Here is a 13,945-nt window from a genome sequence, read left to right as displayed (position 1 = left end):
GAAGTTAAAATCTTAGCCAGAGAGAAGAAATGGTTTGAGAGAGGGGAGAAGGAGGCATTCTATGTGAAACAGTTGAAACCCAGCCTTAACCGGGGAGAGGGTCTGAGACACGCTTTGTCCCCTGTTTACAATGGGGTACTCAGGTCAAAGGAGTTTCAGTCTTTTGTTCATGGTAATGAGTCATTCACATCATGAGACACGTCAGGAGAGGCGTCAGTCCCATCGTTAGGAGGGACAGCTGTCATTAGGAGGGTGCTAACTAGAGCACAATAGCTGCTAATTAGAGCAATTGTTAGTCACTGCCAATAGCAGTCTGCCTCTCAGTAGGAGGGGTCTGGTTAGGTTTAAAACTCCAGCTTTTGTGGCTTCTGTTTGTTCTTCTCTACAAGAGTCAAGACAGAAGTCAGACCACTAGACCAAGAAATTTAGCTGAGGAAGCTTCTGCAAATTGAAGCGAAACGTCCTCGCATCAAGCAACCCAGTCCAGTCGAAGATTCAAGCTCCTCTACTTTGAGAGACGACAGCTGTTTTTTCAACTCAGAGCTGCTCTACCCACAGGCCAGTTGTAATGCTGCCATCTACCCACACTATCTCTGCCATCAACTGCTCGGGCACCTCTGATTTACACTGTATAAAAAAATACAAAAACAACAGTAACGCACTTTGACTTGAAGTAAATTTAATCTGATTACTGATTTTGAAATATTAACATGTTAGATTACTCATTACTGAAAAAAGCAGTCAGATTAGAGTAACGCCTTACCGGCATCCCTGTTTTTAAGTATTCAGTCTTTGGTGTTTGCATTCCCTGTTTTTTGTTTATGGTTATTTGGTTTATCTTGTCACCCACAGTTAGGGTTTAAGACAGTATTTTTGTTGGAACCTTCCCTACACCTGTTTGTGTGGTTTTAACTCACCTGTTGTAAATTAAACACTATTTTTGGAGCTCACCTCTTGTGTCCTGTGAACACATCCAAGTCACTGAATATGTCCTGGACTTTATTTACATCAGTTATGAAGAAATACAAACAGTATGAGGATTTTCTTAAAAAAAAAAAAGACCTGAAAGTCGAGACTTAAGACTTATTTGTTCTCCCTGTTTTATCGTTAGTATATTAAGATACGAGTTTTTATTCTTTTTACTTTTTTATGGTTTGCTCTTTTATTGTGTTTTAATCTTTTAATCTATTTTGTGTTTTTTTATGTCATGTGAAGCGCCTTGAGGTGACCTTGTTGTGATTTGGCACTATATAAATTAATAAATTTGAACTTGAAAGTTCAGCTACAATTTGCCAGAAGGTACAGCTGAGATACAAGCCTAGATTTGATGTTTTGGTGAAAGAAAATCCTCCTCTGTACCACTTCATCATGAAGCTGTATAACTGGTGACACAAAATGTAAAATTTGCACTGTGCACAATTTCTCCAATCACAGCCACAGAAACCTGTAACGTCTTCTGGGTGTCTTGGTGGCTTTCCTCACTCTTCTTCTTGCACAGTCACTCAGTTTTTGAGAACTGTTTACTCCATACAGATTTACCACCGAGTGTCATACTGTTTGTATTTCGTCATAACTGATGTAAATAAAGTTCAAGACATATTCAGTGACTTGGAAATGTTCATGTGGCCATCACCTGACTTGTCTGAAGAAACCTGCCAGTAAAACTGATTATTTACAGGTATTATACCATTAGTTATGCAACCCATCATCTTGGCTTTTATATTTTTAATGAATTTATATCAAGTTGTAGAGATTTATGTTCAGTTTAAGGAAGATGATTTTAGATTTTTTTATATTGAAAAGCCTGATTTACATTTTGTATTTGAAATGGCATAAATTAAAATGTATGAAATACCAAGGGGCCAAATACTTTTGCAAGCCACTGTAGACAAAGGTTTGATTGCAGCTCAAGCTACCCATCTGTGTCTTGTCCAAGGACACCTCATCTGCATTGTCTCAGTCCACCCAGCTGTAAATGACCACCAGGCTTGGTTCTGAAAGTAACCAGGGGCAGTAGGTTCTCATCTGCCTCCTGCTCCTGAATCTCAATTTATTTTATTTGTATCGCACCAAATCACAAAGCTGCCTCAAGGCGCTTCATATCTCAGGGCCTAACGTCGGACTTATTTACTTCGAGAGAGAACGGAGGCATGCACACCACACAGGGTTGAGTGATCATTTACCTCGTAAGTGGTTGTTGGATCATGAGCAGAAGCTTCCTTGATGTGGAGAAACTGTGTGCAGAGGAATGAGGCTTTCACACTGTTCACTGTCTTCAGGCAGTCTGTGGGCGGAGGAAGCAGCCTGTCAATCATCATCACTGCCATCGCCTTGACAGCTATCTTTATTATGATCATCATCTCTGCACAGAGGGGCGTGTGGTCACAGAAGAATGAAGAATCTAACTACAGCGGAAAATATGGTCCTTCGGGTGTTACCTCCTGTGACTACAGACTCAACCCATCCAGAGTGTGAAGTAAAAACTGAATCCAGTGACACAGAAAGTTACAGAAAGTGGAGCTCAAATCATCATCATCGACAGCAGAATACAATGAAACAACAATTAACCTTCCATATTAAACAACCTTTAACAAGACCTGAATCAAACACAGAATTTTACTATTCTTTTAAAAATAAAGTCTGTGTGCGCAAGCGCAGAAATAAACGGTTACCTCACGAAAAGTGACAATGGTTCAAATCTGGACATGTCAGTGATCAGGAAGGGAGAAGACCCCAATGAGACGCTGTGCCCATTTTGTGAAAATGTAACTGGACAATTTCATTTACAATGGACAAGACAAACTTTGTCTTAATCTATGGACTAAGAGTGTGTGTGTGTGTGTGTCCCTTTCCTGTCCAAAGGGCACCTCAGAATAGAGCCAAACTTGGCACACATACATTTTGACAGATGGGAAGTCATATAGGCTATTGAGCACTGTAGTAGTAGCAGCTGTCTCTTCTTGAGACAGCTTTAGTCACACCCTAACAGTTCACTGGAATCCGGGATAGGTGGGAGGTGATAGCTTTGTCGGTGAAGATGAAGTTTTCATTTCAGCCTCTGAATCAAACCTGCCCTGGGGTGGGGAATCAGATATATTATACAAGACTCGCCTCATTGAATGGAACATTTTAATCTGTCACCTCATGAAATATTCTTACCATTGCATGAATGAAAAAAAAATCCATTATTTGTTTTATATACAGTAGTGTTCAGAATAATAGTAGTGCTATGTGACTAAAAAGATTAATCCAGGTTTTGAGTATATTTCTTATTGTTACATGGGAAACAAGGTACCAGTAGATTCAGTAGATTCTCACAAATCCAACAAGACCAAGCATTCATGATATGCACACTCTTAAGGCTATGAAATTGGGCTATTAGTAAAAAAAAGTAAAGGGGGTGTTCACAATAATAGTAGCATCTGCTGTTGACGCTACAAACTCAAACCTATTATGTTCAAACTGCTTTTTTAGCAATCCTATGAATCACTAAACTAGTATTTAGTTGTATAACCACAGTTTTTCATGATTTCTTCACATCTGCGAGGCATTAATTTTGTTGGTTTGGAACCAAGATTTTGCTGGTTTACTAGTGTGCTTGGGGTTATTGTCTTGTTGAAACACCCATTTCAAGGGCATGTCCTCTTCAGCATAAGGCAACATGCCCTCTTCAAGTATTTTGACATATCCAAACTGATCCATGATACCTGGTATGTGATATATAGGCCCAACACCATAGTAGGAGAAACATGCCCATATCATGATGCTTGCACCACCATGCTTCACTGTCTTCACTGTGAACTGTGGCTTGAATTCAGAGTTTGGGGGTCGTCTCACAAACTGTCTGCGGCCCTTGAACCCAAAAAGAACAATTTTACTCTCATCAGTCCACAAAATATTCCTCCATTTCTCTTTAGGCCAGTTGATGTGTTCTTTGGCAAATTGTAACCTCTTCTGCACATGTCTTTTATTTAACAGAGGGACTTTGCGGGGGATTCTTGCAAATAAATTAGCTTCACACAGGCGTCTTCTAACTGTCACAGCACTTACAGGTAACTCCAGACTGTCTTTGATCATCCTGGAGCAGATCAATGGGTGAGCTTTTGCCATTCTGGTTATTCTTCTATCGATTTTGATGGTTGTTTTCCGTTTCTTCCACTCGTCTGTTTTTTTTTTTTTGTCCATTTTAAAGCATTGGAGATCATTGTAGATGAACAGCCTATAATGTTTTGCACCTGCGTATAAGTTTTCCCCTCTCCAATCAACTTTTTAATCAAACTACGCTGTTCTTCTGAACAATGTCTTGAACGTCCCATTTTCCTCAGGCTTTCAAAGAGAAAAGCATGTTCAACAGGTGCTGGCTTCATCCTTAAATAGGGGACACCTGATTCACACCTGTTTGTTCCACAATATTGATGAACTCACTGACTGAATGCCACACTACTATTATTGTGAACACCCCCTTTTCTACTTTTTTTTTACTAATATCCCAATTTCATAGCCTTAAGAGTGTGCATATCATGAATGCTTGGTCTTGTTGGATTTGTGAGAATCTACTGAATCTACTGGTACCTTGTTTCCCATGTAACAATAAGAAATATACTTAAAACCTGGATTAATCTTTTTAGTCACATAGCACTACTATTATTCTGAACACTACTGTACATTATACAAATAATGAAAGTTTGAGTGCAATGGTAAGAATATTTCATGAGGTGACAGATTAAAATGTTCCATTCAGCGAGGCCTCATTGAATGGAACATTTTAATCTGTCACCTCATGAAATATTCTTACCATTGCATGAATGAAAAAAAAAACATCCATTATTTGTTTTATATAATGCCTAAAATAGATCATTTACATAATTTTACAGTTTATTATTTTATAAATAAGAGAAAAGGAACTTACATTTTGATGCGGTTCCAAACACGCCAACACAAACTTTAAATAGGACTTTAATCCAAAATTGCAAAAACAGTCAGATAGTTCAAAAACAATCCTGATGCTGTAGTCCGTACCTGATGCCGTGCAGACTTCTTCGTGTACAGACTGCCGTCTGCTTTCCTCAATCCAGCAAAAAATCGTTACAGAAATTTGTCGAGCTCTTCAGGCGACAGCGTTTCTATTTCAGCTGAAGACGTCCCAGCAAATACTGGAAATGCCTCCAGACGGCTTACAGCATACTGGATTTGGGGTTTTTATGTGTGCGTTAAAAAAAAATTAGCACCATCAATAAACTTGTTCAAATCATCGTCTGTCACCAAAACAAACCCTGCCACGCTTGTTTTTAAGGTAAGCGCCCTCGCCGCTAGTATGAGTGTGCGGCGTGCAATGTTACAAAACATACGGAATCAAAATTGCACAGTACATGAACACAATGGCAAATATAGTACAAATGATCAATGTCACGTGACATAAAACCACCAATCAAATGACAAGGATCCAGGTGTTATATAAATATATACATTTACCAATGCCTCAGGTTTATAACTGCGGTCCAGGGCGGCAAGGTGGATTAGCGGTTAGCACTGGTGCCTCACACCAAGAAGGTCTTGGGATCACTTTTCACCTGGTCCTTTCTGTGTGGGTTTCCTCCTGGTGCTCCAACCTTCTCCCGCTTCCAAAGACATGCAGGTTAGCTGAACTGACTAACATGACCAGGAGTGCCAACATGTTTGCTTGTCCATGTGTGTCAACCCTGCAAGAAACTGGCAGCCTGGCCGGGGTGTCCTGGGATAGGGTAAAACCCTCCAACACCCTTAAATGGAGTAAGCCGTTGTAGGAAAATGAATGAATGAATGAATGCTAAGATATAAAAACTCATTAAATGACATCAAACATGAGTTAGATTGCTGTCAAACTGATTTGTGTCAGATCGGCTTTGAACGGCAGTGTTATCGTGTATGGTTTTTAAAGTGAGCACCAACAGAAACCTCCTGGGACTCGTTTGAGTGCAAGACACAAACCATGAAGTGCACTGCTGATCATAGCTAATAAATATAAAGCTTTTTGACAGCCAACAATTCTGAATTGCTGGAGCATCCCTGGACAGAACACAAATCAGCTTTTAAAAACACTGATTGCAACTAAAGAGTTACAGGAGAAATTTGCAACTTCAAAGGAAACAGGACATTTGCATTTCTGAGTGATTATTTCCAAATAATCCAAGTCTATGTAATTATAATAATAATAAAGAAAAAAAAAGAAAACCAGTCTAAAGTCCAGGGTCTGTATCCAGGAAGCAACTCAGAGTCCTCTCAAAGAGCTCCTAACTTAGCCTAAAAATTCCTGGCAAGGAGTCTTAGCCTAAGAGTGATCCAGAAAATGTCTGAGAGCAAGTCTGAGCAAGGAGGGCACAAAAACTTCTATCGTTCTGAGGAGGCGAGGCTGACCCCATTGCTAGGTATGACGCAGTCCTCTCAGAGCTGTGACTGGTCGTCACAAAAAGGGAAGGAGAAAAAAAATAAAAATGCACTCTGTGCTTGTTATGAATGGAGAGTGAAATCAACTGATCATAGAAGCTGAAATGAATTAAGAAATGTGTAGTCATGAAAACAATTTAATGTCATGATGATGAAACTCAGCAAAAATAAATGAATTGTTACACAGCTTCAAAATGTTTCAACGTACCGTATTTATATATTAAAAGCATGAGCGCATTTATTAAGTTCAATGTAAGCACATAATACAATTGTAAATAGGCAAAAAAAAAATACATGGATGACACAAAAAAAGTGAAAACACCTATTTCCATTGTGGTCCATTTAAAAATCAAATGACAAAATAATTATAAAATAAAATATTAATACTGATAATAATAAAAGTAATGATAATATTAAGTGTGTATATGATAACAAGAACCTAAACAATTTATAAATACATGATGCTGTCAGTTCAGTTGCTCCCGTTATTGTTCGGGGTTGCCACAGCGGATACAGCCCGATCCACATTGGTATTTGGCACAAGATTTACGCCGGATGCCCTTCCTGACGCAACTCCAGTTTCACCCTGAGAACGGAAAGCACGGGCCGGTACGTAAGGTTTAATTAGGTCAGCTAGGTAGGGAGGTGCCAGGCCATGAATAATTTTATAGGTTAGTAGCAGAACCTTAAAATCTGATCTCACTGGGACAGGAAGCCAGTGAAGGGATGCCAAAATGGGTGTAATGTGGTCGAACTTTCTGCTTCGTGTCAAAAGTCTGGCTGCAGCATTTTGAACCAATTGGAGACCCCTAATGCTACACTGCGGTAAACCAGAAAATAGAACATTGCAGTAGTCCAATCTAGAAGAGATAAATGCATGGATCAGGGTCTCAGCATCAGCCATAGACAGGATGGGATGAATCTTCGCTATATTTCGCAGGTGGAAGAAAGCAGTCCTAGTAATATTTCTAATGTGGAGGCCAAAGGACAACGAAGGATCAAAAATTACCCCAAGGTTCCTCACTTTGTCAGTGTGATGTATGACACACGAGCCGAGGCTGAGCGTTAACTGGTCAAATTGATGCCGATGTCTCACTGGACCAAGAACCATCATTTCAGTCTTATCAGAGTTTAAAAGTAGGAAGTTTCTAGACATCCAACTTCTCACTGCTGCAAGGCAATCTTCTAAGGATTTTATGTGAACAAGATTACCAGCAGTTATCGGCATGTATAACTGAGTGTCATCTGCATAGCAGTGAAAAGTAATCCCAAAACGCCGCAATATGTGCCCAAGGGGTGCTATATGAAGGGAGAAAAGCAGGGGGCCTAAGACAGACCCCTGTGGAACCCCAAATTTCATGTCACTAAGGTTAGAGGTAGTGTTACTGTACAAAACACAGTGAGAATGACTGGTCAAGTATGACATCAGCAATGCAAGGGCACTCCCAGTAATCCCAAAATGATTTTCCAGCCTATCAAGTAGAACATGACGATCCACTGTATCAAATGCAGCACTGAGATCTAACAGCAACAGAACCGTAGTGGTGTCCGAATCCATTGTAAGCAGAAGATCATTCACCACTTTAGTGAGACCCGTCTCTGTGGAATTATATTTTCTAAAAGCAGACTGCAGTGGCTCAAAGAGATTATTCTCAGTAAGATAGTCTACGAGCTGCCGTGAAACCACTTTTTCCAGAATTTTAGAGAAAAATTATAGATTTGATATCGGCTGATAGTTTGTCAATACACTAGGGTCAAGATTAGGTTTCTTAAGTAATGGTTTAATCACTGCAGATTTGAAACATTTAGGAACAGATCCAGAAGTTAAAGAAAGATTAATCATTTCCAGCACAGTCGGCCCAAGAGTGGGCCACTGGTCCTTAAACAGTTTTGTTGGTATAGGATCAAATAAACAGGTTGTGCCACAGGTCCTTAAACAGTTTTGTTGGTATAGGATCAAATAAACAGGTTGTGCTTTTTGTTGACGTTACGAGTTTCGTCAGCATGTCTAGAGAGATACTATCAAATTCTGTAAATCTAGGTAATACCTCAGTAATGGCGCCCACCTCAATAGCAGGGTGTAGTGGCTGGGTTAAGGCATGCCGGGATATGTTTAACCTGATGTCTTCTATTTTCTTCCCAAAGTAATCCAGGAAATCTTGTGCTGTAAAAGGAGAGCGAACTACAGGTGGTTGTCCATGAATAAGTGTCGCCACTGTGTCGAACAAGAACTTTGACTTATGCTTGTTTTTATTGATCAAATCAGAGTAGTAAGTCCGCTTTGTAGCCAATAATGCATGCTTATAGTCTAAGATAGCATCACGTCACGCAAGGTGAAATACTTCTAATTTTGAACAACGCCATCTCCGTTCTAGACCTCTTGCTTTATGTTTGAGGTCACGCAGATAATCACTGAACCAAGGTGACTGTGATTTGGGGGAGCGTGGTTTTAACACAGGTGGTGCAATCATGTCGAGTGTAGTTTTGAGCACTGAGTTTAAACTATCCACAAGTCTGTCTACTGACTGGGTTTTTATCAAAAGTGAGGCTAAGACATCAGGCAGTCTAGCTTCGAGTTCAGTCTTAGTTGAGGAGTTGATGCGTCGCTGTAATGATATATAAGGTTGTTGTTCCACTAAACACGGCAGCGAAACTGTAAACTTAATAAGTGAGTGATCAGACACCACTGATGTGAGAGGCATGATGTCAATATTCGTGACAGCAATACCACGTGCGAGAACCAGATCCAGGGTATTTCCACTAATGTGCCGAAATCCTAATGCATCCACAATTTCCATAAATCAATCAATCAATCAATTTTTTTATATAGCGCCAAATCACAACAAACAGTTGCCCCAAGGCGCTTTATATTGTAAGGCAAGGCCATACAATAATTATGTAAAACCCCAACGGTCAAAACGACCCCCTGTGAGCAAGCACTTGGCTACAGTGGGAAGAAAAAACTCCCTTTTAACAGGACGAAACCTCCAGCAGAACCAGGCTCAGGGAGGGGCAGTCTTCTGCTGGGACTGGTTGGGGCTGAGGGAGAGAACCAGGAAAAAGACATGCTGTGGAGGGGAGCAGAGATCGATCACTAATGATTAAATGCAGAGTGGTGCATACAGAGCAAAAAGAGAAAGAAACAGTGCATCATGGGAACCCCCCAGCAGTCTACGTCTATAGCAGCATAACTAAGGGATGGTTCAGGGTCACCTGATCCAGCCCTAACTATAAGCTTTAGCAAAAAGGAAAGTTTTAAGCCTAATCTTAAAAGTAGAGAGGGTGTCTGTCTCCCTGATCCGAATTGGGAGCTGGTTCCACAGGAGAGGAGCCTGAAAGCTGAAGGCTCTGCCTCCCATTCTACTCTTACAAACCCTAGGAACTACAAGTAAGCCTGCAGTCTGAGAGCGAAGCGCTCTATTGGGGTGATATGGTACTACGAGGTCCCTAAGATAAGATGGGACCTGATTATTCAAAACCTTATAAATAAGAAGAAGAATTTTAAATTCTATTCTAGAATTAACAGGAAGCCAATGAAGAGAGGCCAATATGGGTGAGATATGCTCTCTCCTTCTAGTCCCCGTCAGTACTCTAGCTGCAGCATTTTGAATTAACTGAAGGCTTTTTAGGGAACTTTTAGGACAACCTGATAATAATGAATTACAATAGTCCAGCCTAGAGGAAATAAATGCATGAATTAGTTTTTCAGCATCACTCTGAGACAAGACCTTTCTGATTTTAGAGATATTGCATAAATGCAAAAAAGCAGTCCTACATATTTGTTTAATATGCGCTTTGAATGACATATCCTGATCAAAAATGACTCCAAGATTTCTCACAGTATTACTAGAGGTCAGGGTAATGCCATCCAGAGTAAGGATCTGGTTAGACACCATGTTTCTAAGATTTGTGGGGCCAAGTACAATAACTTCAGTTTTATCTGAGTTTAAAAGCAGGAAATTAGAGGTCATCCATGTCTTTATGTCTGTAAGACAATCCTGCAGTTTAGCTAATTGGTGTGTGTCCTCTGGCTTCATGGATAGATAAAGCTGGGTATCATCTGCGTAACAATGAAAATTTAAGCAATACCGTCTAATAATACTGCCTAAGGGAAGCATGTATAAAGTGAATAAAATTGGTCCTAGCACAGAACCTTGTGGAACTCCATAATTAACTTTAGTCTGTGAAGAAGATTCCCCATTTACATGAACAAATTGTAATCTATTAGACAAATATGATTCAAACCACCGCAGCGCAGTGCCTTTAATACCTATGGCATGCTCTAATCTCTGTAATAAAATTTTATGGTCAACAGTATCAAAAGCAGCACTGAGGTCTAACAGAACAAGCACAGAGATGAGTCCACTGTCCGAGGCCATAAGAAGATCATTTGTAACCTTCACTAATGCTGTTTCTGTACTATGATGAATTCTAAAACCTGACTGAAACTCTTCAAATAGACCATTCCGCTGCAGATGATCAGTTAGCTGTTTTACAACTACCCTTTCAAGAATTTTTGAGAGAAAAGGAAGGTTGGTGATGGCTTTTTAAGTAATGGTTTAATTACTGCCACCTTAAAAGCCTGTGGTACATAGCCAACTAACAAAGATAGATTGATCATATTTAAGATCGAAGCATTAAATAATGGTAGGGCTTCCTTGAGCAGCCTGGTAGGAATGGGGTCTAATAAACATGTTGATGGTTTGGATGAAGTAACTAATGAAAATAACTCAGACAGAACAATCGGAGAGAAAGAGTCTAACCAAATACCGGCATCACTGAAAGCAGCCAAAGATAACGATACGTCTTTGGGATGGTTATGAGTAATTTTTTCTCTAATAGTTAAAATTTTGTTAGCAAAGAAAGTCATGAAGTCATTACTAGTTAAAGTTAATGGAATACTCAGCTCAATAGAGCTCTGACTCTTTGTCAGCCTGGCTATAGTGCTGAAAAGAAACCTGGGGTTGTTCTTATTTCTTCAATTAGTGATGAGTAGAAAGATGTCCTAGCTTTACGGATGGCTTTTTTATAGAGCAACAGACTCTTTTTCCAGGCTAAGTGAAGATCTTCTAAATTAGTGAGACGCCATTTCCTCTCCAACTTACGGGTTATCTGCTTTAAGCTACGAGTTTGTGAGTTATACCATGGAGTCAGGCACTTCTGATTTAAAGCTCTCTTTTTTAGAGGAGCTACAGCATCCAAAGTTGTCTTCAATGAGGATGTAAAACTATTGACGAGATACTCTATCTCACTTACAGAGTTTAGGTAGCTACTCTGCACTGTGTTGGTATATGGCATTAGAGAACATAAAGAAGGAATCATATCCTTAAACCTAGTTACAGCGCTTTCTGAAAGACTTCTAGTGTAATGAAACTTATTCCCCACTGCTGGGTAGTCCATCAGAGTAAATGTAAATGTTATTAAGAAATGATCAGACAGAAGGGAGTTTTCAGGGAATACTGTTAAGTCTTCTATTTCCATACCATAAGTCAGAACAAGATCTAAGATATGATTAAAGTGGTGGGTGGACTCATTTACTTTTTGAGCAAAGCCAATAGAGTCTAATAATAGATTAAATGCAGTGTTGAGGCTGTCATTCTCAGCATCTGTGTGGATGTTAAAATCGCCCACTATAATTATCTTATCTGAGCTAAGCACTAAGTCAGACAAAAGGTCTGAAAATTCACAGAGAAACTCACAGTAACGACCAGGTGGACGATAGATAATAACAAATAAAACTGGTTTTTGGGACTTCCAATTTGGATGGACAAGACAGAGTCAAGCTTTCAAATGAATTAAAGCTCTGTCTGGGTTTTTGATTAATTAATAAGCTGGAATGGAAGATTGCTGCTAATCCTCTGCCCCGGCCCGTGCTACGAGCATTCTGACAGTTAGTGTGACTCGGGGGTGTTGAGTCATTTAAACTAACATATTCATCCTGCTGTAACCAGGTTTCTGTAAGGCAGAATAAATCAATATGTTGATCAATTATTATATCATTTACCAACAGGGACTTAGAAGAGAGAGACCTAATGTTTAATAGACCACATTTAACTGTTTTAGTCTGTGGTGCAGTTGAAGGTGCTATATTATTTTTTCTTTTTGAATTTTTATGCTTAAATAGATTTTTGCTGGTTATTGGTGGTCTGGGAGCAGGCACCGTCTCTACGGGGATGGGGTAATGAGGGGATGGCAGGGGGAGAGAAGCTGCAGAGAGGTGTGTAAGACTACAACTCTGCTTCCTGGTCCCAACCCTGGATAGTCACGGTTTGGAGGATTTAAGAAAATTGGCCAGATTTCTAGAAATGAGAGCTGCTCCATCCAAAGTGGGATGGATGCTGTCTCTCCTAACAAGACCAGGTTTTCCCCAGAAGCTTTGCCAATTATCTATGAAGCCCACCTCATTTTTTGGACACCACTCAGACAGCCAGCAATTCAAGGAGAACATGCGGCTAAACATGTCACTCCCGGTCTGATTAGGGAGGGGCCCAGAGAAAACTACAGAGTCCGACATTGTTTTTGCAAAGTTACACACCGATTTAATGTTAATTTTAGTGACCTCCGATTGGCGTAACCGGGTGTCATTACTGCCGACGTGAATTACAATCTTACCAAATTTACGCTTAGCCTTAGCCAGCAGTTTCAAATTTCCTTCAATGTCGCCTGCTCTAGCCCCCGGAAGACAATTGACTATGGTTGCTGGTGTCGCTAACTTCACATTTCGCAAAACAGAGTCGCCAATAACCAGAGTTTGATCCTCTGCGGGTGTGTCGTCGAGTGGGGAAAAACGGTTAGAGATGTGAACGGGTTGGCGGTGTACACAGGGCTTCTGTTTAGGGCTACGCTTCCTCCTCACAGTCACCCAGTCAGCCTGCTTTCCCGGCTGCTCGGGATCTGCCAGGGGGTAACTAACGGCGGCTAAGCTACCTTGGTCCGCACCGACTACAGGGGCCTGGCTAGCTGTAGAATTTTCCACGGTGCGGAGCCGAGTCTCCAATTCGCCCAGCCTGGCCTCCAAAGCTACGAATAAGCTACACTTATTACAAGTACCGTTACTGCTAAAGGAGGCCGAGGAATAACTAAACATTTCACACCCAGAGCAGAAAAGTGCGGGAGAGACAGGAGAAGCCGCCATGCTAAATCGGCTAAGAGCTAGTAGCTACGCTAAGCTAGCGGATTCCTAAAAACACGCAAAGTGAATAATGTGTAAATAATTTAGAGGTGATTCAGCAGAAGGAGTGCTTTAGTTAAGGCACGTAAAGATTACACTGGGAAACAAATCGTAATCTAGATAACTAGATCAATCTAACTGCGCAGATTAAACAGCTAACAGATACAGAAAAACACCGCTGTGCTCCGGAACAGGAAGTGATACAATATCGCAGTGAGAGCCAACCACCAGTAGAGGCAAGCAAAAGTGATTTGCAGAGGGGATCAGAAGGCTCATTTATATGAATGTTAAAGTCACCAATGATCAGAATGTTATCTACACTAGTTGACAAGTTAGAGATGAAGGCACCAA

At 40.4% G+C, this 13,945-nt stretch overlaps 1 protein-coding gene across 1 annotated transcript in view; it reads right to left on the bottom strand.

Annotated features, from left to right (window-relative positions):
* The window catches only part of LOC117524336 (solute carrier family 35 member F5-like), a 51,277-nt gene that overhangs the window by 3,871 nt on the left and 33,461 nt on the right, over positions 1-13,945 (bottom strand). Inside the window, 1 exon segment of the mRNA XM_034186096.1 lies at positions 2,184-2,284. Within this exon segment, the coding sequence (XP_034041987.1) occupies positions 2,203-2,284 (82 nt within the window). The 3' untranslated portion in view covers positions 2,184-2,202.

The sequence above is a fragment of the Thalassophryne amazonica genome, chromosome 14 (genome assembly GCF_902500255.1).
Source record: "Thalassophryne amazonica chromosome 14, fThaAma1.1, whole genome shotgun sequence".
Lineage (NCBI taxonomy): Eukaryota > Metazoa > Chordata > Actinopteri > Batrachoidiformes > Batrachoididae > Thalassophryne > Thalassophryne amazonica.
Note: the sequence above shows the minus strand (reverse complement) of the source record. Positions and strands in the feature narration are given on the sequence as shown.